Source organism: Chaetodon trifascialis, chromosome 10 (assembly GCF_039877785.1).
Source record: "Chaetodon trifascialis isolate fChaTrf1 chromosome 10, fChaTrf1.hap1, whole genome shotgun sequence".
In the NCBI taxonomy this organism is placed as follows: domain Eukaryota; kingdom Metazoa; phylum Chordata; class Actinopteri; order Chaetodontiformes; family Chaetodontidae; genus Chaetodon; species Chaetodon trifascialis.
Genome location: NC_092065.1, coordinates 16,340,973 through 16,365,128, shown reverse-complemented (window position 1 = coordinate 16,365,128; position 24,156 = coordinate 16,340,973). Strand labels below are relative to the sequence as shown.

General features: G+C 42.2%; 4 protein-coding genes across 6 annotated transcripts; 2 read left to right on the top strand and 2 right to left on the bottom strand.

Moving 5' to 3' along the window:
- The first annotated feature begins 3,796 nt into the window (after positions 1–3,796).
- unc45a (unc-45 myosin chaperone A) lies at positions 3,797–10,506 on the top strand. Its single transcript, XM_070972509.1, has 19 exons — positions 3,797–3,950; positions 4,069–4,261; positions 4,774–4,949; positions 5,066–5,155; positions 5,290–5,457; positions 5,747–5,915; positions 6,054–6,224; positions 6,465–6,636; positions 6,756–7,056; positions 7,162–7,256; positions 7,414–7,555; positions 7,653–7,793; positions 7,909–8,036; positions 8,114–8,180; positions 8,283–8,396; positions 8,486–8,601; positions 9,130–9,247; positions 9,335–9,490; positions 9,587–10,506. The coding sequence occupies exons 1-19, from the start codon at positions 3,927–3,929 to the stop codon at positions 9,872–9,874; spliced, it is 2,829 nt and encodes a 942-aa protein (XP_070828610.1). The 5' UTR covers positions 3,797–3,926; the 3' UTR covers positions 9,875–10,506.
- An 81-nt stretch (positions 10,507–10,587) lies between these two features.
- Positions 10,588–13,288, top strand: LOC139337768 (RCC1 domain-containing protein 1-like). 3 transcript variants are annotated; one of them, XM_070972511.1, is made up of 8 exons: positions 10,588–10,892; positions 11,020–11,223; positions 11,308–11,473; positions 11,569–11,690; positions 11,781–11,885; positions 12,637–12,768; positions 12,854–12,883; positions 12,999–13,288. In XM_070972511.1, exons 1-8 carry the CDS (start codon positions 10,691–10,693, stop codon positions 13,160–13,162), a joined length of 1,125 nt encoding a protein of 374 aa, XP_070828612.1. In that variant the 5' UTR covers positions 10,588–10,690; the 3' UTR covers positions 13,163–13,288. The 3 variants fall into 3 exon arrangements, 2 of the variants coding, with proteins under 2 accessions (XP_070828612.1, XP_070828611.1); XM_070972510.1 differs by having other exon boundaries at positions 12,604–12,768; XR_011602542.1 differs by having other exon boundaries at positions 12,637–12,883; positions 12,999–13,112.
- Positions 13,289–13,575: 287 nt separating this feature from the next.
- Positions 13,576–15,425, bottom strand: LOC139337729 (calcium and integrin-binding protein 1-like). Its single transcript, XM_070972462.1, has 7 exons — positions 15,286–15,425; positions 14,860–14,894; positions 14,634–14,733; positions 14,316–14,469; positions 14,109–14,227; positions 13,897–13,985; positions 13,576–13,798 (listed from the first exon to the last, which is right to left on the bottom strand). The coding sequence occupies exons 1-7, from the start codon at positions 15,334–15,336 to the stop codon at positions 13,777–13,779; spliced, it is 570 nt and encodes a 189-aa protein (XP_070828563.1). The 5' UTR covers positions 15,337–15,425; the 3' UTR covers positions 13,576–13,776.
- Positions 15,426–16,520: 1,095 nt separating this feature from the next.
- Positions 16,521–23,448, bottom strand: LOC139337385 (titin-like). Its single transcript, XM_070971929.1, has 2 exons — positions 23,379–23,448; positions 16,521–22,807 (listed from the first exon to the last, which is right to left on the bottom strand). The coding sequence occupies exons 1-2, from the start codon at positions 23,446–23,448 to the stop codon at positions 16,521–16,523; spliced, it is 6,357 nt and encodes a 2,118-aa protein (XP_070828030.1).
- Positions 23,449–24,156: the final 708 nt, after the last annotated feature.

Here is a 24,156-nt window from a genome sequence, read left to right as displayed (position 1 = left end):
CATCAGTCGATGATTGGCCAACAGCTCCAGCAGATGGTAAAATAAATGCACCAACCTTCAATTCTACACTATTGTTGAATAATTATTGTATGAATGTAATGATTTAACGCACAGGATGATTGCAATCAACCAGAGTATCCTGCTTGTTTTGAATTCTGAAACAGATAACAACATGATTACAAATGCACAGTGCGTGCAAGAATACAATCATTTAGAGGACAGTAAACAAGCACTTATAATCACTCTAGACATGTACTGTACATACACAAGGAGTGGCCCTAACCTTGTAAAACTCAGCCCATTTAAAACACAAGGTCACTTTTACTGACCTTGTGTCTAACATAACCCAGTTACCTAAAATAGTTATTGCTAATTTATTATTGTAATATTTAGAACAATCCACTCAGCAGTTCAGAGACAGAATAGTGCCATAGAGTAATGATACATATTACTGTTAATGCAAGGGCTATGAATCTTTAAAAAAAAAAAAAAAGCCCTGAACTGAATTTACAATGAGGTTTGTAAATCATCCTGAGTAACTGGTACGGTGTGTTTGGAAAGACACGCTAAAAACTTAAAGCTATTGTATGTGGGTGGCTGTTTTTGTTTCCAGCGCAGAATTATCAGTCTATGAGTGAGAAGAATCACATGGCCCGTTACTGCGTGGGATGTACCTGTGATAGTAGGTCACAACTGCATCTGGTTCGATCATCTGCTCTGTTACACCAGACAGAGTCTAAAATACACAAATACAAAAATTAGACAACCTGGGCCATAAACAAACATTTGTCCTTGGAGGGCAACTACTTCTTGCTTGTTACTAGGAGAAAAGCAAGAAAGCCACATGCTGTAGTAAGTCATTTGTAGGTTTTGCTACCCTAAAAAACTGATGTTGGTCAGTCTAGGTTTGAATCAAATGTAAGTGAAATTGGTGGATTTATGTTTTTATTGTATTAGTGTTGTATGTTTGTAGTGCTGTATGAATGTATATTTTATCCAGTAAAATCAAGTCTTGGGCAGACAATCCAGTAGTATGTAGTCGTTTTAGCCTCTGAAACCATAAATTTAAACAAACATGGGACAACCTTTTTATGCTCCTTTATAACTTAACGATAAATTATTGATAAGAACAACTGTTGAATTAGAAGGCTGTGAAAAAAAAAATCCCTTTGACCAGAATTTATTCTTTCTGTTAACAGTGCTGATGGTAATCCATCAATAGATGAGTTTTTCAGTTTCTAATGAGCCATCAATGTCATTAACGAAGTGCTTTTTATCCATCAGTGTCTGCAGTTGTAAATGTTAAATATGTTGTTAATGAATGGATTTAAAGTCACACGTTGTAGTAAGTCATTTATAGGTTTTGCTACCCTAAAAAACTGATGCTATGCTAACAAATCTAAATTTTCTCAAAAACAAACTGATATGCCTTTTGAAGTAAAGAACTTTCTTATTAATGTATATTTATACATACATATATGTATATATACATATGCATATACAAAGAGTGTGAATCCAGAAAATAAGTATTTCTCGCCCCTTGTGCACTGAGTGGGCTATTGCAATGGCAGATTTTGAGAGGAAAAAAAATATTTTAATTTAATTATTGAGGAAAAATATGGATAACAATTTCTGCAATCCAATGGACTGTATACTGAATATGTCCAAATGAGAGTGGGATAATACCTTGTTTAAACCACAGTGGAGGTCAATTACTGGATGTATCTCTCAGGCACCACTAACTTTCCCATCCTAGATACAGAGCTTTAAAAAATGGATGTAGAGTGTGCTTTTGAGGCTTATGTAAAGTCACTTCACCATATGTTACTGTAGAAGGACTACTGTGACCCCTGGACTGGCTAGCTCCCTGTCTGAGCCATATGCCTTCAGACAAAGGGGCTCAAGCAGTGCTGCGTATATCATCAGTGCAAAGCTGAATGCCAGCCTGACCACATTGTGCAGGTAAACGACACCTGAGAAGCCCAGTGAGGAACATGGAATAATGCCTTGCTGGTGAGTCACATTGTTGTGTTCTTTTAATGGATCACTCAGAAACTCTATGTGTTTATGGAAACAGGAACTTAGCTGACACTTCAATAATTAATAGCGTGGGCTATGACAGGAACAGATGGTGCTGTTCTGGTTTTGGCTCTAACCAGCAGAGACTGGTAACCTTTCGTGGGATCCACAAAACTATTCAAAATGTGTTATTTCTAGACTTAAAAATAGGTTCAGCACCAAAAAGTACACAAGCAATGATAGATTTCTCTTCTGAAAGCATAATCCCTCACACAACAAAGATGAGGAACAAATGTTTGCACAGCTGGTTTTGATTTTGATTTCAGAGTGGAGCTCTTCTCTTTAGAGTCCCTGGTGCTGTCACTGAGCCTTGTGGATCTCCTGTGGATCTGGTATGTATGAGATCTCACAACAAGCCCAGGCCTTAGGAAAGATACACCAACTGCCCATACTAGATATTCTTTTCAAGTCACAAAGCTGCCCTGGTAATATGAGAGTCTTAACAGGGGCACCTGAGCGCAAAGTCCTGAGGGAACCACCTCGTCTCCACAGCAGCAGAGGAAAAACAATGATGGCGCTTTGCTGTCCTGGTAAACGATTGTTCCCAGGTGAATGATGCAGGAAATACCATACCAGGGCACTTCCTTTTGTAGTTTTGACCTGAAAGGGGACACTGTTGTGAATGCACATTTTGAAACTCATATGTCAAGACTCAAAATACAGTGTGTCATTTTTAGTTTTGCCCCAAAAGTGACAGAAACTTACTTTTTTCGTTTGTCACCATTCATAAAAAATGAATCCACCCCCTTCAAATTTACTTATGTGTACATTAGTATCATTTTGATGTAGGCACTGCATTAAAACATTTGCATTTTGTACAACCTTATATTCTACTGTACTGCATTTCAGAAGCAAGTATTTGCGGTTTTCACTCTGCTGTACATGTCTGACATTTGTAGCGAGTTACTTTATTGTATAAAGTTTAACATACATAAGACCTGCTGTGTTGGTCAGTCTAGGTTTGTATCAAATGAATGTGAAATTGGTGGATTTATGTTTTTATTGTATTAGTGTTGTATGTTTGTAGTGCTGTATGATTGTATATTTTATCCAGTAAAATCAAGACTTGGGCAGACAATCCAGTAGTATGTAGTCGTTTTTGGCCGCTGAAACCATAAATGTAAACAAACATGGGACAACTTTTTTATGATACTTTATAGCTTGACTATAAATTATTGATAAGAACAACTGTTGAATTAGAAGGTTGTGTAAAAAAAAAAAAAAAAAAAAAAAAAAAATCCCTTTGACCAGAATTTATTCTTTCTGTTAACAGTGCTGATGGTAATCCATCAATAGATGAGTTTTTCAGTTTCTAATGAGCCATCAGTGTCATTAACGAAGTTCTTTTTATCCATCAAGTCTGCAATTGTAAATGTTAAATATGTTGTTAATGAATGGATTTGGCTACAAGTAAATGGTAGCACTAAGCATTCTAACATAAACATTAGGCAATTAGACCACATGAAACATTAAAATACTTCCCATGGCTGAATGCATCAGAAACTTGCATTACAGGGTTTGAGCACCCCTCTTATTTCATTATTAAAACAGTTGGATAAAACTCAGTGTCTGTGTGGACTGCAGAAAGCCACAGAATGAAAATGTAACCAAATAAAGCAGAGATGGAAACAGAGATGCTCTGGCGCCTCTCTTCCTTATATGGTAATACAGCGTGGGGAGAGGGGCGGGGCTGTTACTTCAACGTCATCAACGTGCTACGGACACCCGGAAGCGGAGCGAGATGTAACATGTTTGGCTGAAGTTAGCCGCGTTTGTGACCAAGTAGAATAGTATTACTACATATTCACTGTATAAAGCAACGTTGTATTGTTTGTAGCACCTTCAGGATGAGCGTGAGCGAAAAAGAAAAGGTAAGGTAACAGCAGGTAGCTCCATAGCCCTTTTAGCTTTGCAGAATTCATCCAAATACATGTACTCGTAGCCTGTCGTCCTGAGCCCTTGATGCGAACTTTTTCCTCTTTAACCCAGGACCCTGCAGCCCTGAAGGAGGAGGGGAACGCCCTTTTCAAGGCAGGAGACATGCAGGGCGCCGTGTGCTGTTACACCAAAGCGTTAAAACTGAGTGACAAACAAGCAGACAGTGCCGTCCTGTACCGCAACCGCTCTGCATGCTATCTGAAACTCGAGGACTACAAAAAGGCAGAGGCAGATGCTTCCAAAGGTGGGATGAGTCGCAGTCGAGGAAGTTTAAAGTTCAAAGATCACTGAGTACAGATATACGTAGTTTGAAACCTAAAACAACACATCACCTAAATACGCAAATAAGCCTGCTTTTACCTTGATTGCAATCTGTCCGTCCAGATAGATTTTTGTCTCCTGCTGAGGTTTGGACATATGGGATGTAATTTATCCCAAACCAGGATCCTGACTGACATTTAGTTTGGGGTGCTTACGGGGACTCAGCAGCAGCTTTTTCACACACAACAGAAGTACTCATGATGAGTTGTCCCTTTGGTTAACAGCTTGGTTGAGAACCACTTTCAACACATGTACATCCACCAACCATCTTATCTTTGGTGAAAGTAACTGTTTACAGCTATTCGAAGATTGTACAGTTCACATTTCATGTCAAAGTTAAATCTTTGTACTATACTGCATGAACTAACACTCTATTAAGATTTACTGATGTATGTACACAGTTATATTGAACGTGTCATGTCTGTCACTCGTCAGCTCTTGATAATGACCCGGGTGATGTGAAAGCCAGGTTCCGCAGAGCTCAGGCTTTCCAGAAACTCAGCCGGCTTGACCAGGCCTTTCTGGACGCTCAGAGGTGTGCCCAGCTGGAGCCCAAAAACAAAGCCTTCCAGGATCTGCTCAGACAGTTGGGAGCACAGATCCAGCAGAAGGTGATGTGTTTTGTTTTTTTAATTATGTGAATGAAGATCATTGAGGTTTCTTTTTAATTTAAAACAGGAGCCTGATGAAACTGTTGCTAATTACATTTTTTTTCTTTACTGTGTAGTCAATGCAACTAAACTCCACGGATGCTCGTGTGCAGCAAATGTTCTCCCTCCTCTTAGATGCATCTGCAAATGACTCGGATCGACAAAAGGTAAGGGTAGCTCAGAAGGCAGGCAGACAAAGTGAAGTGAAATGCACTATACATTATGTGTTTAATTGTTATTCATTGTACCTTCTGTAAAGTTGTTTTGCACCAAAATAACATGGTCCACGGTTTAATTCCAGGCTGCTCAGAATCTAGTGGTATTATCTCGAGAAGATGCCGGAGCTGAGCAGATCTTCCGTAATGACGGAGTGAGGCTGATTCAGAAACTTCTTCACTCAAAGCAGGAGGATGTTGTCCTTTCTGCGCTGAGGACCCTGGTTGGGTTGTGCACCGGGCATCAGTCCAGAGTAAGTGTGACAATTCCCTCTGAAGTAGCCTTTACATTGTCTTTAAAGTCCCTTTTTTAACTGGCATACAAACTTGTGTTTTCTTTTTTAGAAAACAGTGATTAAAAATTCTTTTAATTTCTGTGCATTTCTGTTTCCACTCATTGTTGAGTGTTGTAGCACAGTTTATCAGCAGATGCTGCCATATATTTACATCCTTGTCTGTCAAGAGACTGTGTTCATAATGCAAGTAACTCTCATCAGCTGCTTTTCTGCTTTTTACTGCTGACATTTACTGTTTAATTCCCAGGCTATGGCCATAGTGAATGAGTTGGGAATGGAGCAGCTGTGTGCAGTAATGGGATCAGGAGCCTCCACTGTGTCTCTGGCTGCCTGCCACCTGCTGCAGGTGATGTTTGAGGCTCTGACGGAGGGCATGAAAAGAGAGATCAGAGGCAAAGATGAAGCCATACTTCCTGGTGAGTTTGGACTATGATCATATTTATATTTGGAGTTGGCTCCACATGAAAGTTGACCTATAACAAATGATTTTTGTTTGTGTATCAACTTTCTGCCCTGTGCTTTCAACGCTAATTAACTGTATGAATTTGACTCAGAACCCTCCAAGGAGCTACGCTCAATGATGCGCCACCTCTTGGAAATGATGCCAGCATCTACTGTGTCAGGGCCGGGCAGAGACAGCGCCATCAACCTCCTGGTCAAACAAGTTCCCCGCAAGTCCTTGAAAAACCCAGACAACTCCCTCACATTATGGGTGATCGACCAGGGTATGAAACACATCTGCACACAGAATTTCTCACATTCCTCTGCTATGATGGATATGACACAGACAGAGACCTGCCAAACGTACCTGATTCAGTTTTTCATTATAGTTGCACTACCATGGCAGGAGAAGGAGGTGTTTACTCTATGTTTTCAATGTCAAATGAAATGTGCCTGTGGCCTCTGTCACCAGTTTTATCTGCCGTTGCCACAGACAGATTAATCAACTCCTTGTCCTCCCGCAGGCCTGAAGAAAATCCTGGAGGTGGCCGGGACGGTCCCTGAGCTCTCAGAGGGACCGCCTCTCACAGACAACTCCCACATGAGCTGCTCTGTCTTGCTTAGCAAACTTTACGATGACCTAAAGAGCGACAAAGAGAGGGAGAACTTCAACAAACTCTGTGAAGAATATGTACAGTGAGTTGACCACCGAAACGTTTTGTCACTCCAGCTGCAATAACTGTAACTCATTACAGGCCATGAGTCGAATAATGGCATTCTTTCACTAATGTTCTAGCTGATGTTTTTCTGGTTAGGCAACACTTTAGCCGATCTGGCCTCGATGCCAAGCTGCGAGCAATCCAGACGGTATCAGTGCTCCTTCAAGGACCGAGCGACGTGGGTAACAGAACTCTGGAAATGTCAGGGATGATTGATGCGGTGATTTCCCTGTGCGCCTCCGAAGATGTAATTCACCAGCAGGTAGCGGTGGAGGCTCTCATCCATGCTGCAGGCAAGGCCAAGAGAGCCTCTTTCATCACAGCCAATGGTGTGGCACTTCTGAAGGACCTTTACAAGAAGAGCGAGAATGACAGGATACGTGTGAGAGCCCTGGTGGTAAGCGCCGCAGCACAAGCAAGTGTATCTATTTTGGACAGTTGGAGAAGAGAGCATCTCTAAATAAAGATGAATGAACTGCGGTTTCTGATGGTTATTACACAGGGTTTGTGCAAGCTTGGATCAGCAGGAGGGACAGATTTCAGCATGAAGCAGTTTGCAGAGGGATCCACGCTAAAGCTCTCCAAGCAGTGCAGAAAGTATGTTTGCCTGTGTTGAGGCCTTTAGCCGCAGACAGATTAAGAGAAATGTGTTATTCCTAATCCAAATTGTTGCATAACTTAATGAAAAACAAAAGATGAGGAGTGGTTTCTTGGATTTGAAATACGAGGAAAGCTGTGTCTCTTCCTCTTTTAGGTGGCTGTGTAATGAGTCTCTGCCCCCAGCCTCCCGCCGGTGGTCTGTGGAAGGCCTCGCCTACCTCACCTTTGATGCTGATGTGAAGGAAGACTTAGTGGAAGATAAGAACGCTCTCCTGGCAATGTGCCAACTGGCAAAGGTTTGACTTATGATTGTAACTGCAGGTTTTTTGTAGTGGTTGATTGGATTCCTTTGACAGCCTTGTTTTTTGGGGATTTCCTTTTGTGCTCCTGCAGTCTGAGGATAAGACAGTACTCTTTGCTGTGGGCTCCACATTAGTGAATTGCACCAACAGCTATGATGTGGAGAAGCCAGACCCACAGATGGTGGAGCTGGCCAAGTATGCAAAGCAGCATGTGCCCGAGGAGCACCCCAAGGTACCGTTAAAATGCTGACATCAGCTAACATCACACAATATATTTTTTAAATATTGCACAGTAGCTCTACCCCTTTGCAGATTCACATGAACCCGTGTGTCTTTTTGTGCGTCAGGATGCACCTTCCTATGTGGAGAAAAGACTGGTGAAGCTGCTGGAGGCTGGTGTGGTGTCTGCGTTGGTGTGTATGGTTAAACAGGAGAGTCCTGCCCTCACCCAGTCCTGCAGAGAGTCTATTGCCAGGTAGGAAAGTGACAGTAAGTCCCACCCACTCACTGTTCTTTCTGCAGATCTTCTATTAATGCCATTTCTCATGGCAGGGTCTTCTTGGCTTTGGTGGAACGGCAGGAAGACAGAGGCACAGTGGTGGCACAGGGTGGAGGAAAGGTAGAGCGCTATGATAAATATAGTTAGTTTAGTCTGCACACTGATTGAAACACCTTGCTTTAGGAGGTTTGCGTGACCTATGTTTACGGTTCTCCTACGCAGGCTTTGATCCCACTGGCATCCGACAACACAGATGTAGGTAAAATCAAAGCAGCACAAGCCCTGGCAAAAATAACCATCACATCTAACCCAGAGATTGCCTTCCCAGGAGAAAGGGTGAGCAGTGCATCTTGTAAAAAGCCTATTCAGTAAAAAAAAATCAAAGTATTTTTATTGTTTAACCTTGTCTCACTCTTTGTTGTCAGATCTACGAGACAGTGCGCCCCCTCGTCAGTCTTCTGAGTCTTGAGTGCACCTTGCTGCAGAACTTCGAGGCACTCATGGCTCTCACCAACCTGGCCGGCATCAGTGAGAGACTCAGGTTGGCCACTAGAGGGCAATCTCTCCTAAGAATACACGCACAAAACAGTCAGTTGTGGTGGGACATGATACAAATATTGGAACTTCTTTGCAGAAACCAGACCTCAGTTTTAATTCTTTTGTTTTTCTTCAGTACATTTGATAAGCCTGCTTTCTTCATAGGAAGGAACAACATTTCAGATATGTAGTACCTGATTTTCTTGGTTAAACATAGGGGATATTATAAGGAAGGCAGGTCCAGTATTAAAGAATTTCAATGTGTACTGCATTTTAAATTACATTTTTCAAAGCTGTCACAGTGTTAATACTGCTCTTAAATAGCTGAGACAGCGTCCCTTCAGTGTATAGGCAAACATCTTGCCGTTATTTTATTCATTTTTTTTATCGTTCTTGGATTATAAGGCCAAAGCTTCACACTTGACTGTCTCTGTTCTCGAGTCTACTTCCTTTTATAGTGCATCTTTTAGTCTGACATCACAGTTTTGTATCGGTGTTCAGAGTGCCTGCTTGTGTTGATGTTCTTTCACAGACAAAAGATCATAAAGGAGAAGGCGGTCCCAAAAATCGAAGGCTATATGTTTGAGGAGCATGACCTGGTCCGAGCTTCTGCCACAGAGTGCATGTGCAATTTGGTTTTAAGCACAGAGGTAAGACATATATTCACAGATGATTGTATGGCACAAATATGTTGAAAAGTTAACTTTGAGAGCGTTGGCTGTTTGGTGTGTCCTCAGGTGCAGAAGCTGTATCTGGCCACAGGGAACGATCGCCTGAAGCTCCTGGTGCTCTACAGTGGAGAGGAGGACGAGAGGCTGCGGAAAGCTGCTGCAGGAACTCTGGCCATGCTGACCGCTGAGCAGCCTGAGCTCTGTCCCCGAATCCCCGGAACAGTAAGCACATATCCATCAGCTCAGTACTGACACACACTACAATGAGTCATTTTTCTATTTTAGCTCACATGACTCCCTGTCGTCCCCTCTTCTCAGACGACCCACTGGCTAGAGATTGTTCAGGCACTGTTGCTCAGTGAAATATCTGACCTGCGTCACCGCGGCGTGGTCATAGTTCAGAACATGATGCAGGCAGAGAAGAGTCTGGCTGAGACGCTGATGGAGAGTGAAGCTCTGGAGATTCTGTCCGTCTTGGCAAAAGGAGGAGAGGGCACACCGGAAGCTGTTTCTAAGGTTGCTCAGAACTGTCTGGACAAGGCTGTGGAGTATGGCATCATCAAGACCAGGGACGGGAGGGAAAAGGGCAAAGGAACTGAACCCTGAAAACACAGCTGCAGCGTGTGGACCTGCCTCCTGGCAATGTCAAAGTGCTTCAAGTGTTATGTGGGACCAGTGAAGTCATTTCACCTTTGCAGGAAATCAGTTGGGGTGTGGATGTGTACAAGCTAGTCCTGAAATGCTTGTGTCCTAACCAAAAACTGAAAAGCAATTAAAAAAACAATTGAAGATTGAAGTCAGGTATTAAATAAATACCAGCTGATACTCACAGAGGTGTTTTGTGACAAGTGAGCTTTGCATTTCCACTGATTGTATTTGTCTTAATTATACTCTCTGTTCCACAATAAGGCCACTCTATACATTCTTTGCTAAAGATTGTCATTCCTTGACTTTTGCAAATGTTTTTATTTGTGTCACCATTATTCCCCACAATAATTTGTCTTTATTTTCCCTTTTATACACTACTGTATTCATTCTTATATTTTTGCCCTAAACTACAGCAAACACAAACATGCCAGTCACATTATTGTGTGATTTTTTTTTTGTTTGTTTTGTTTTTTTTTAATGTTTATCGTCACTATTATTGGCACTGCACTGCATTCCCAGTGTCTTGTATGAATGGTCGTTTCCTAATTTTGACTGAACACATGGGCAGAAAAATAAAACCTGTACCCGAATTAGATTGTCGCCTCTGCTGCGTTCACTCTCCTTCACTGTCTAGTCGTTGTGCTGCAGTACTGTTGCGCATGCGCAATACAACTGCGCGCTAAAGCTACACCAGTGTTGAAACTTTGCGGACAACTGCGTCGCAAGGATCAGCTGCGCTTTCATGAGACACTGCACAGAGGTTTGGACTTTCCAATGCGGTGGTTCGGGTTTGGCTTCAACGCGTTTGGACAGATATACGTCCATGAGAAGTTAATTAAAGGAAAAGAGTGTAGCGACGCTGCGCAGGACGTCAAAGTGATTATCCCCACAGAGCTAGCTGGACGCGACTGCTGCTTGAAGAGAGACAGTCAAATTAGAGCAAGTTGGAGTCGAAGAGCATCTTTGCATTTGGATGGTAAGTTCATGAGAAATTAAACATTAACATCTCTGCTTCTACAGCCGTATTAGTAGCAATATAATTAGATATCACAGTCTTTATTTAGCTATTAACTCACGTATTTCTCTCGGTGTCCCTCTGTCAGGTGACAGCTGTGTGTGCCTGGCAGGTTTCGGGGCAGCCAGCGAGCCCTGTGTTATTTCTCTGAAAGGGAGCCGTGGCTGTAAAGACGCCTTCATCAGTGAATCGTACTTGACCCTCGCCCTCCCAGACAGAATTGAGTCCTGGGATCTGCAGAAGGAAGAGAAGACTCCATCATGGAGCATGGAAATAAAAGCAGAGGGCTCTGGTAATGTACATCCCAAACTGTGTTAAGAGCTACTGGAAGTATGTCGTGATAATTGGCTAATTGGCTAAATTGATTGCTTTCCAGAACCCCCTTTGAATCTCCCTCTGGTCCCAGGGGGTCACATAACCCCAAAAGCGCCCTTCTACCACTCCTTATCACCACACTTGAAAGCCAAGAGCCTGGCGCTGGGTGCAGAGCATGCCATCCTTCTCAGTGCCTCTGGAGCTGTGTACACCTGGGGACTGGGCAGGTAGGTCTAATACTCACACATATGACTTAACTGAGAATGTGTGCAATAACACCCCCATGCATGTCTTGATTGTTTGCATTGTGTTCATTTGGCAGCCATGGTCAGTTGGGGCACGGAGGTCTCACCTCTGAGGAGGAGCCCAGGGCTGTGGAGGCGCTGTGGGGGATGCCCATGAGCTGTGTAGCTACAGGAGGCTGGCACTCTGCCTGCATTAGTGGTAAATGTCATACAAGATGTTGGCAGTGAAAAGGGTTATATCCTCAACTTGAGGAGGAAAAAAATTGAGCTCAAGTGACCTTTTCTTCAGACGGGGGTGACCTTTATGTATGGGGCTGGAATGAAAGTGGTCAGCTTGGACTTCCATCACGAGGTCTGAGGAAAGAACAGCAGCAGGAGCGTAGCGAACAAGCAGGTAAGTCTGTTTTATTTAATCAAATCAAACCTTTTGAGAGGGACAGTAAAGGGACATTTCTGTACATTCAAACTTATATTTCTTCTTTCAGCAGTCCATATACAATGTGTAATTAGCTGATGTGGACCTCACCCCCTTACACCGCACTCAACTACATTGTTCTTTGTGTGGTATATATGATTGATGACTCTGCATGCTTCAATATAAACATTTCTACAGCATCTATAAAGGATACATAGTCCACAAGACTAATGTTCACCGTACCATTAGGACTTGACTGTACCTGTAAAGAATGCATTTTTGACACTTTAAGCACAATAAACTAAATGCCATCAAGCTCCATTGTACTGGGTGAGCTACAGTTGATATTTCAAAGTATTTCCAACTTAACACGCTATTTAAATGTTTATGGAAAAGGCTTGAAATTATTCATGGTTGTTCCACCCCCTAACTGTAATTGGATAAATCAGGTATGCTGCTCATAGGAGTTATTGAAAGGACCAGTGTTTAGGATTTAGAGGAATCTAGTGGTAAGTTTGCAGAGTGCAGCCAGCTGAAAATAATACTACTATTCTTATTTTCAGGTCATTATACATTCATGAAACCTAACTGCGAATATCATGTTGCATTTCTGCCATCTGATCCCCTAAATCCTACACACTGGACCTTTTAAGATGTAGTTAGTAGTATTAACTGCAACACTGATTCCAATGAACAGGAGCACCTTGCCAAGATGCATTTCACGCTGCAGAGCCACAAGCGGGAGAGAAACATGAAGAGGTATTCATATCGATCCAGGCATTCCCGGCTCTGCTGGATATCACTCCATCATGTGAAATCAGGACAGTAAGCTGTGGCTCCCGCCACACAGCTGCAGTAACAAGTAAGAAACATCACTTGAGTTTAGGTGGATATTTAGGCACATTGGCAAGTCAATGACATTGTCATCTCTTATTGTCTCATTTCAGCCACAGGTGACCTCTACACTTGGGGATGGGGTAAGGTGGAATTTGTAGTTTGATCTGTTGTAAATGTGTTACTGTAAATCTTTGTTAACCAGTAAACTTAGTGAACAACTTAAGCATTCAACTTATCCTTCTGTTTCAACTTCAGGTGACTATGGCCAACTTGGACAACAGACTTTAATCAGCTCAGACGAGCCCCAACATGTGGAGTTTTTCATGGAGCAGCAGATGCGTGTGGTTGATGTAGTGTGCGGGCCGTGGAACACTTTTGCTGCTGTCGTCGAGGAGGAAGTAGTTCCAAAAACATTATAGAATGCCAAACATGGACACTGAACTTTGGACACCATCCTAGGAAGTGTAAATTATCACAACAAATACAAGACTTTGAATTAAAGGACCACTGGCTTAAGTGGAATATGATATCCTTAACTATGTTTTCATTGGTGTGTGATCAAATGAAAATAACGTTAGTTATGCACTGCCATGTCAGAACAGACCCACCAATCACTGGCTCTAGAGAGTATCATTCACATTTTTAGCAGCAACCATAGGTTTTCCTACACGTTTGAAAGGGGAAGGGTGAGGTGAAGCTGTTTGCAGTCAGCACCCTCACTGCTAGATGCCACTAAATCCTACACACTGGTCCTTTAAATGTATTTAGTAATATATGTAAGTTCTTCATTATCTGTAGAAAAAAAAAAAGACACATTATAAATTTAGTAGAGTAGTTTTTGGAAATATTTTTAATTTTCTGTACAGAAATTTAAAAAAAATTCACAGGTTTTATATTTCACAAACGACAAAGGAGTTAAGGCAGAATCCATGGGTTAATATAATTTAAGGCAAATATTTAAAACTGTGATTAAAAATTAAACACCATCATGAGAGTTAAAGGGTGGTGCATTTCCACAGGCCACTAGAGGTCTTCACAGCACAATTTTGAAAGAACTGTGGAGAAATCAAAACATGATAAAAGCGGTTAGAGTGAGCAAAATTGGGATGAGTAAAGTACATATCGGTGATAGCGGCAATTACGTTTCAATCACCTGACAAAATCTGGCGACCTTGAGATGACATGCTGAAACTCTGAGAGGTTGACGGTTCCATCCTTGTCAATGTCTGACTCTTCGAGAATCTACAGAACAAAGGGAGCAAGTGTTAAGCTAGCTGACACACCAGTGTACCAACCTGCAACCACAAGCTGTTTTAACCATCCAGCGTTTCTTGCTCCAAAGAGCCGACGTCTCAGTGAACTCACGTTGTTGATGAGCTGTCTCATTTCTTCGGTTGTTAGTCTTGTGTCATCCGTCTCACCAGTCAGGCAGTTAACCAGCTTCTCCAGATCACCACAATCAAGAGTTCCATCATCGTCAAAGTCTGAAAACATGAATATGCTTAAATAACACAGATTGGTAGTCTTACATGTATAGTTTATGACCAGCTCAATTTTTACTAACTTATTTACCAAATATACGGAATGCATAGTGGGATTTGATTTCCAGAGTAGCAGAGTCGCTGAAGGCACTCAAGAGGTCCAGAAAGTCCTCAAATGTGAGGCTTCCATCTTTCTGTTCAGAGGTTGAGAATACATGGCAGATTCTGTTCCTGAAAGGATTGGACTGTGACAGGAACAAGTACAAGGGTCAGTACAGATAATCAGTACCTGAAGCACTTCCTCAAGAACACACTGCAAAGGGCAATCCTGGTCACACAGTGAGAACATGCACTGTGCAGTCCACATAACACCACATTTCCTCTGATTTACTATCAAATAGCTTTTCACCTTGAGCTCCGGCAGAGTCAGAATCCTCTCCATTGGTACTCTGGTATTTGGGAGGTCTTTCTCATCTCTCGTGAGCAGTTCGGAGAATCTCTTATGAGCACTAAACAAACAAACAAACAAACAAAAAAGCTTAACCATGGATCACAATTAGCAGTGCTGGATGATTAATATGCTTCTTTTAAAACTAGTAACATGTTTAGAATGTGGCATGCAGCCGATCACTCACAGAAGAATTTCTTGTTTTGTCAAGAATGTCAGCTCCTGAAAGTAAAAGTGAGCATTATTAGAGTGGCAATAGTTGCATGAAACAGTGCTGTTTTCCGAACTGGAGAACTTTGACTTCCTTTTCATCAGTGGTTTAACTCATGGCATTAGCTTTCGGTATCTTCTCGAACATTATAACAAGTTGTAGCTCAACGAAGCTGTCATTAACATTACGTTTAGTTAAACGTAGAGGAAATACTACAAACACGGACAATCACTTCTGTTGACATGGTTTAATGGATTTATTTTGCATTAAAAAGTAGGCTAAGATAGCTATTATGTGATCCTTGGCTATTATGGGGCGTAACAACAACGCTCTCAACTTTAGCCACTTAGTTAACGATACAGCTAATATTGACTTTTCTTTGCTTTGACTTTTGGCACTTACTTGGTATTCTGAGAGTAAATCCTTCCCAAGTTGACTTGCTGTGGCGCCCATTTTAAAACATTCGTCTCTTAAAAATAGCAAACAGTCACCCACCGAACTACTGGACAACTAACTATGGTTACTTTAGCATCGCCTACTTCCGGTATCTAGCTGATACATTCCATTTCCTGCTTTTAGGTTCCCATAGTGACGCACATGCAAACGGCGACAACCAACAGGTGACAGACCAACTGTCCAGTGTTTTGCCGCAGTTTACAGTAATAAAAGATAAATAAAAGCCTGAGTCCTGTACTCTGGTCTTCGCTTCCAGTTTTCTCATCCTAGTAAGACAAAGTAATTCTTTGAATACTTTTCAAAAGTCCTTTTGGGGCATTTTTCTTTGCTTTATTCGAGATTAAAATGTGGCAGGAAACAAAGGTGGAGAAAGTGGACATGCCGCAAACGGTCCTGGATGGAATCGAACTGGGGATGTTATAATCACAATATACAGTTTTAACCAAATGCTGTCACCTCATCCAACTTCTTCTGTATACCATGGTATGAAAAGGTTCCAGCAAAAGTAAAGATGTTGCATTAAGAAAAAAAAAGAAAAAAATTGCCAAAAATATAAAAACTAAAATTACTTAAGTGTCAGAAGTACTCCATTCACTGTGTTATATCAATTATTGTGTTAATAGTATAAATCTTACCATACAAATCACAAAACTGTAATTAACATCTTCATTTTACTGTAGATTTGCAATAAAACAGCATACCAAAAACCAAATGAGAACTCAAACATATTTTTCTTCTATAAAGTATAAGTCATTAGTATCGCTTACTAGTATACAAACATTTGAAAAAGAAATATATATCTAAAAAAAAAATACACAGCTTCAGGTAACCAACTAGCGAACTAACTAACTGATTTTTCTGAACATCAGTGGATGAAGATGAGCAATAGATGAGGATCATGACAGGAAGATCAGGAGGTGGTTGACCTCAACCCTGGTAAGGAGGCAAGCTAAGCTCCTGGATTTGTCTCCCAGTCTCTGGTATCTGAAATTAGCAGAAATACATTTCCATGAACAAAAACAGGATTCCTCTTAATGCAAGAAATAGACTAATGAACAAAGTGTAAAGTTAAAGTACTTAATATATCAAATCATTCTCCTAAATCTTTTTACATCCTAGTAGGCATTAATCTCATCACAACATTTTTTTTGTTCCTGCTAAATATAACAACTCTTATGTGTTTATTCTTCACAGATTGTACCTGTCATTTTAGTTCCCTCTTTGGTCTCAGCTGGAACGCCGATCCCATACTCATTTTCAGCGGTGACTCTGAAGAAGTAGATTCCTCCCTCTTCTAGATCAGACACCTTGTAGGACAGCCGGCGGCATTTATCTGTGAGTCTTGTCCAACCTTTTCTGCTGAGGTCCCGTATGTCTACAACATAGGTCTTGACAGGGGCTCCTCCCTCATTGTCAGGGATGTCCCAGGAAACTGTGGCTGAGTTTTTGGTCACATCTTTAACTGCGATGTGAGTTGGTGGACCAGGTGAATCTAAAACTCTCACATTCAGTGTCAGAGAGGCCGATCCAGCAACATTCTGCAGTTTGACTATGTATTTTCCAGAGTCATCGCGTGTTGCTCCTTCCACTGTGATAGAGGCGACAGAGCTGCTGTTGTTGATCATTCCTCTGACTCTCAGATCTACATCTGCTTTGTCCCATGTCACACTGGGAACAGGTTTGCCTGTGAAAGGCAAAGTCAAAGTGAAGGATGCACCCTCTTTAACAAGCAGGGTCTTCCTCATCTCGGTGGAAATATTGAACCTGGGCTCTTCCTCTCTCTCCACGGCCACTTGAGGATCTGTTTCAGGACTGGGCTCACTGATGCCAATCTTGTTTATGGATCTGACAATAAACACATATTCCATCCCTAATGTGAGTCCAGTAACTGTAAACTCTGTTTTATCTGTGTTATGGACACCAACACTCCACTCTTCCTCTGTTGATTTTTTGAATTCAACTTTGTATCCGGTGACGACTGCTCCACCATCAAACAGTGGCTTGTTCCATGACAGAGTGATGGAGGACTTGGATGAATCGACTATGGTGGGTTTTGCAGGAGGGGAAGGAAGAAACTTTGGATCTTCTGCCAGAGTTAGTGAGCAAGGGAGACTGGGTTCACTTAGCCCAGCAGAATTCTCAGCAAAAACTCTGAATTCATACTCACATCCTTCATGTAGGCAAGAGGCTTTGACTCGTAGGTCATAAACTGGTTTCTTGTTGACACGAACCCAGCGAACACCTTGCTTCTCCCTCTTCTCTATAATGTAACCACTGATGCGACTGCCACCATCAGTGGCAGGTCTCTTCCAACAGACAGTCATGGTGTCGCTGGTTGCACTTGTGACCTCAACATCTGTCGGAGCAGACGGGATAGTAAAGGGATCCATGGCCTTGATAGGCTCACTTTCCAAAGTCTCACCTTCCCCATACTTGTTCACTGCCCTTACCCTGAACAGGTATTCATTCCCTTTGAGCAGCTTGGTTATTTTACAAGTAGTTGCCATCATGTCTCCATACACAATGATCCAAGCTACACGACTGGTTTCACACTTCTCAACAATGTAGTACATGATTTCAGCACCGCCAGTCTCATGAGGAGGTCCCCATGACAGGGTGCATTTCTCTGCTGAGAGTCCAGACACTTCCAGAGGTCCAGCAGGTGGGCCTGGCCTGTCCAGGACCTTGCAGGTGATAGCCTTAGATGTGGTACCACCTGTATTCTGTAGGGTCAGAGTGTACTGTCCAGAGTCTTTCCTAACACTTTCTTTGATAAGCAGAGTGGTATGTGTCTTTGTTGCAGTTATCTCAGCCCTTCCCTTGGTGCCAATATTTCTCCCATTCTTCAACCAAAACACTGTAGGGTTGGGGCGGCCAGAGATGTCAGCATCTATTCTTAGGAGATCTCCTGCTTTGACGACCACCACATGTCTAAATTTGTCCTCCAAGATAATTTTGGGTGGTTCTACATCATGCTGTACTGTAACAGGTCCTGTGGTTTCTGAGGGTGCACTGAAGAGCTCAGCAGCATTTTTTGCAATCACACGAAAATCATACTGTTCCCCCTCTGTGAGGCCAGTCACTTCCAAGAAGGTGTCCAGTAAGTTGGTGAAGTTGCACTTAAGCCAGTAAGTATCTGGCAGCTCTTTACGCTCAACAATGTACCCAGTTATTTTAGCCCCACCATCATATTCTGGTTTGTCCCATGAGAGGGAAATTGAGTTGTTAGTTATATTGGTGACTGTGAGGTTGCGTGGGGGATCGCACTGGTCTCTCGCTGCGACAGGCTCAGATGTCTTGCTACATGGCCCAACACCAGCCATATTCTCAGCACAGACCCTAAACTCATAAATCAGACCTTCTTCAACAGTTGTTGCCTTGAACTGGTTATCAGTCACTGAGCTTTTGTTTAACTTTGTCCACAAAATACTGCTTTGATCTTTGCATTCAATATAATAACCAATAACAGGGCTGCCACCATCACTGTCTAGCTTGCTCCATGCAACCACCATGACAGACTTTGAGGCATTCACAACTCGGAGATTGGTTGGTGGACCAGGGGGCTTAAAGGGATACTGGGCAACAACAGGTTCAGACTCAACAAAGTGACTTTTGCCATACCGATTCTCTGCAGCAATACGAAACTGATATTCAGTGCCCTGTGTCAGACGGGAAATTTTGATTGATGTTCTGGCAACTGTGGCTGACACAGTCTGCCATATTGTGCTGCCTGTATCTCTTTTCTCAAGAACATAATTACTAATTTGACATCCACCAGTATATTGTGGGGGCTGCCATGACAAAGACATATAGTCAGCACTTACTTCATCCACACTGAGTTCACACGGTGGTCCCGGTCTCTCAAAAACATTGACTAAGATTTCAGCAGATGTGGTTCCGACCGAGTTGTTCAGGGTCACTTCATACGTACCAGCGTCTATTCTGGTTGCATCTTTGATAATGATCTGAGATGATGTGTCAGATGTGTGCACATTTACCCTGCTTGTCTCTTTCAACAAGTTGCCCTCTTTCTTCCAGGCTACTGTTGGCATTGGCACACCCTTAAATGGAACATCAATCTTTAAATCATATCCTGCCTTTACACTAAATGTGCTGGACAGCAAGTTAATAATGGGCTCAGCACTACTATCATTTACTGTAACAGGTGCCAAAAGGTACTTTGGTTCACTTTTTCCCTTTTCATTCACAGCACTCACTCTAAAGAAATACTCCTTTCCCTTAGACAGCCCGTTAATAGTAACTTCCAGTGCTTTACTATGTGAACATATTGTCCATGTGTCATCTCCCTTCACCTGCATTTCTACAATATAAGATGTGATTTTGCTTCCTCCATCGTGGTCAGGCTTCTCCCAGGAGAGTCTTCCACTATTGCAAGTAATGTCACTGACTGTGATTTTGCCAGGAGGCAGAGGAGCCTCAGACACTTTAACAGGCTCACTGGTCTCTGCTGGCAGTCCAGCACCAAACTCATTCACAGCCAGGACACGGAAATAATAGAAGCATCCCTCCTGGAGATTGTCAATCTTGTATGAGTTTCTCACACAATTGCTACAGATGCTTGTAAATGCCTTCCTAGCCTCCTCTCGCTTCTCTATGATGTAGTGGGAAATCTTTGCTCCTCCATCAATGAGAGGTGGTTCCCAGGAGATGGACACAGAGTCTTTCTTTACATCCTTTACCTCTAAGTTCGTTGGTGCAGTGGGAGAGTCCAATACTCTGACATTGATGAATGCTGATTTAGAACCACTGTAGTTCTCAGCAGTCAACACATATTTTCCAGTGTCATTTCTATTGACATTCTCAATCATTAACACTGTGTAGGAGCTTGATACCTCAATTTGAGCACGTTCACTGAGAGTGCCACCTTCCTTTGACCATTTAACCTCAGGCTCTGGCCTTCCTCTGATGGTGACAAAGAGACTTAAAGTGGAACAGGCCCGAATACTGACAATCTTCCTCAAAGTAGCATCCAACTCAATCTCAGGTGCCTCCAGTTTTTCAGCAGCTACCACAGATCCAGGTACATCCACATGCTCTCCAACTCCAGCAGCATTCATTGCACGTATACGAAAATTGTACTCTCCGTTTTCTCTCAGTCTCTTCACGATGTAGTTTGTGTCCTCCACACCTGTGCTTGGTGAGCATGTGATCCACTCATCCTCTGCTGCTTCTTTCATCTCAACTACAAATGCGCTGATGGCTGCTCCACCATCATAGATGGGCTTTGACCAGGTAAGAGACACAGTACTGCTAGAATAGTCTACTACTTTGGGGTTGGTGGGGGGACCAGGTGGGTAAGTAGCTTCACATACTTTGATATATTCACTTGGCTCACTGGGTGCACCCACACCACCAGCATTCTCTGCCAGAACTCTAAACTGATAGTAATGTCCCTCAGTGAGCCCTGTGCATCTGAAACGCAAGTCATTCAGTCTTCTCTTGTTACATTTAGTCCACCTGACACCCTCTTTGTCCCGTTTCTCAAGGATGTAGCCATCAATCTCTGAGCCTCCATCTGTATCGGGCCTTTCCCATGTCAGCACTACAGAGTCGGCAGTCACGGTGCTGGCTGTGGGGGTAGAGGGTGCACTAGGTGTTGTAAAGGGGTTTTGGGCAATGAGGGGGTCTGATTCCAGGAATTCACCAACACCATATTTGTTAACAGCAGCAATTCTAAATATGTATTCTTTACCAGGCACTAGTTTTGTCACCTTATAACTGACAGCTTCAATGTGAGGCTCCACCCCTGTCCATGTAACACGGCTGGTCTCCCTTTTTTCAATGATGTAGTGGGAAACACTGGCGCCGCCATCATTTACAGGGGGGTTCCAGTGAAGATTACACTTCTCTGCAGTGACAACTTTCACCTTCAGAGGTCCATCTGGAGGACCAGGTCTATCCAGAACCTTCACATTAACTGGGATAGATGTAGTTCCACCGGTGTTACTGAGGGTCAAGACAAAGTGTCCTCCATCCACTCGTGTGCAATCCCTGGCAGTCAGAGTTGTGTGAGTGAGGGTAGTTTTGACCTCCATTCTTGGTGTAACTTTGTCAATTTCTTTTCCATCCTTCAGCCATGTTACCACAGGGAGGGGCTTCCCGAAGTAATCAGCGTCAATAATGAACATCTCACCAGCCTGAACAACGACAGTACTCTTGAACTTCGGATCAATGAATGCTGTGGGTCCTTCAATAACATCCTGAGCTATGATGGTAACACTTTCTGAAGGCTTGCTCCAAACGCCAGCACCATTCTTAGCAGTAACTCTAAATTCATAACTTTCGCCTCCTGTCAGACCCGTGACTGTGAACTGATTCTCAATAACATTGGTGAAGTTTGCCTTCATCCATCTACCATCTGGGAGCTCCTTCTTTTCAACAATGTACCCTGTAATGGTACTCCCACCATCATACCTTGGCTTTGCCCACTGAAGTGTGACATTTTCTCGAGTAATGAGAACAGTTTCAGGTTTACCAGGTGGATCACAGGGGTCTCTTGCCACATAACTTTCAGATATCTTGCTAGATGGACTGATTCCAGCAATATTCTCAGCAAAGACTCTGAATTCATACTCAATACCCTCCTCCAGTCCACTTGTTTTGAAGCGAGCATCAGGTATAACAAGTTTGTTGAGCTTGGTCCATAAAATGCTATTTTTCTCTTTGCGTTCAAGGTGATAGCCAATGATGGGGCTGCCACCATCTTTGGCTGGTGGCTCCCATTCAACCACCATGCTATACTTTGTCACTGTGGATGTAAAGGGTGTGCCAGGAGCACTGGGCACACTGAAAGGATATTGCGCAGTTACAATAGGAGAGGTGATTGCAGTACTCTTTCCATACCTATTTTCTGCAAACACTCTGAATTGGTATTCACTTCCTGTCCTCAGTTTGGTGACTTTGATTGTGGTTCTTACTGTCGTTGCTGACACAGTCTGCCATTCTGTACTTGCAGTTTCCCGTTTCTCCACTATGTAGTTGTCTAGCTCACAGCCTCCTGTGTATTCTGGTGGCTCCCAAGAGATGGTAACATAGTCAGAACTGACCTCGTCAATCCTTACGGGCCCCGTGGGTGGGTCTGGCTTTTCAAGAACAACCACAGTGATTTCTCCTGTATATTTTCCAGCACTGTTGCTTGCTGTGATAGAGTATTGACCAGAGTGCTCCCTGGCACCATGTCTGATATGAAGAACTGTTAATGATGATGTATTTGAAACCTCTAGCCTTGATGTCTCTTTGACAGCCTGACCACCTCTTTGCCATTCAATCTTTGGTGCTGGGTGTCCAACCACTGGGATCTCTACTTTCAGATCTCCACCATTCTTGACAGTAAATGTGTTAAAAGTTATCTGGAGTTTTGGCTTAATGGCATTTTCTATTTCTGTGACAGGGTCAGGTTGGACCACAGGGTTGTGTTCTCTGTTGTCTGCAGAAGTGGCAAGCTGGTCTGGTATGACGGGGAAAAAAGGATCAAATAAGCAGGACATTAGATGAGATCACTGTGCTGAGTAAAACTGTACTTAATGAGTCAAATAAATCTTTGACTTTTTAAATGCATTTCAGTAAACTTAATCTGTTGAATGAATCCATGTTAATATATGAATCAATTATGTCCTGTTTTGCATGTATTTTAATTTATGGTGAAGTTTTGGTTTCCAAGAAAAAATCTATATCGTGACATACTGTATGTTAAGTAGGTCATGGCAAGATATGTCTGAGTCAATACCTTTAATATAGACCTATCTGAGAATGAATTAATTCTATATACAGTCTATTCAGATCTTCCAACAATATTTCATACAACACCACCAGGAGCAGTTGTTATGAAGTGCAGGTCTGAACATTCTGTTGCACTTTAACCGCAAGTTTTCTAGTGTTTATTTCACATAGGTATGTTTATAGTATTTATTTTCCATTTTTCTAACTTTTCTGAACACTTAACAATTAATTTAAATTTAAAGGAACGTATTAATATTCACTATGGAGACCAAAGTGCAAAGGATGAATGCATGACATACCTTGGACAATGACTTCGCAAGGCGGCTGGGAATCCTTTGCTGTGAGCCCTGCACCAGTGTCCGGTGTCATATTTATATTTAGAGCGTGAGCTTTATCTTCTGCTTTTTGTCCCACCTACAGAAGAGAATGGCACAAAACTGTCAGAGAAATTAAAATCAAGCAAATACAATGAGGGCAATATTTTTCTTTTTTCCCTTTTTATCTGAGAGTGCTTTGTTGTCAGGTGGTTTGGAAAGAGGCTGGATCTTCATGATGACAACAACAACAACAAAATGCCATACATATTCAAATATAATAAGATTTTGATTAAATTAACTTCACTATTTTAGACAAGCTAACATGTCGGCTATCTTAGTGAGTGTGATGTGTTGGTAATAGAAACTCTCGATGGTGTTTAAAATAACTAGAGGCATGGCAGACCAGGCTGCCATCTGCTCTACCGAGCAGATAAAACTCATATCTTAAAAACTTTTAACTTGCTTATCTTTTAAGCTCCAATAAGATTTAAACCATTTTTAATTTAGCAAAAAACACAAGAAGGAAAAATATGTTTTAACTTTTGTATTATAGTTTGATAACTTTAAAGATATAGTTGAGTATTACATTTCCAAACACAACTCTACTTACTTCATTGTTGCTTGCTTCCATGATTTCTCTTACTTGTCCTTATTTATATTAATATCTTAGTTAAGATGCATCGACTGTGGCGAGCCCCAAACTCTGTGGTAGACATACACAGTTCTGCCAATCACTGCTTGCTTTATCTCCAAAACATGC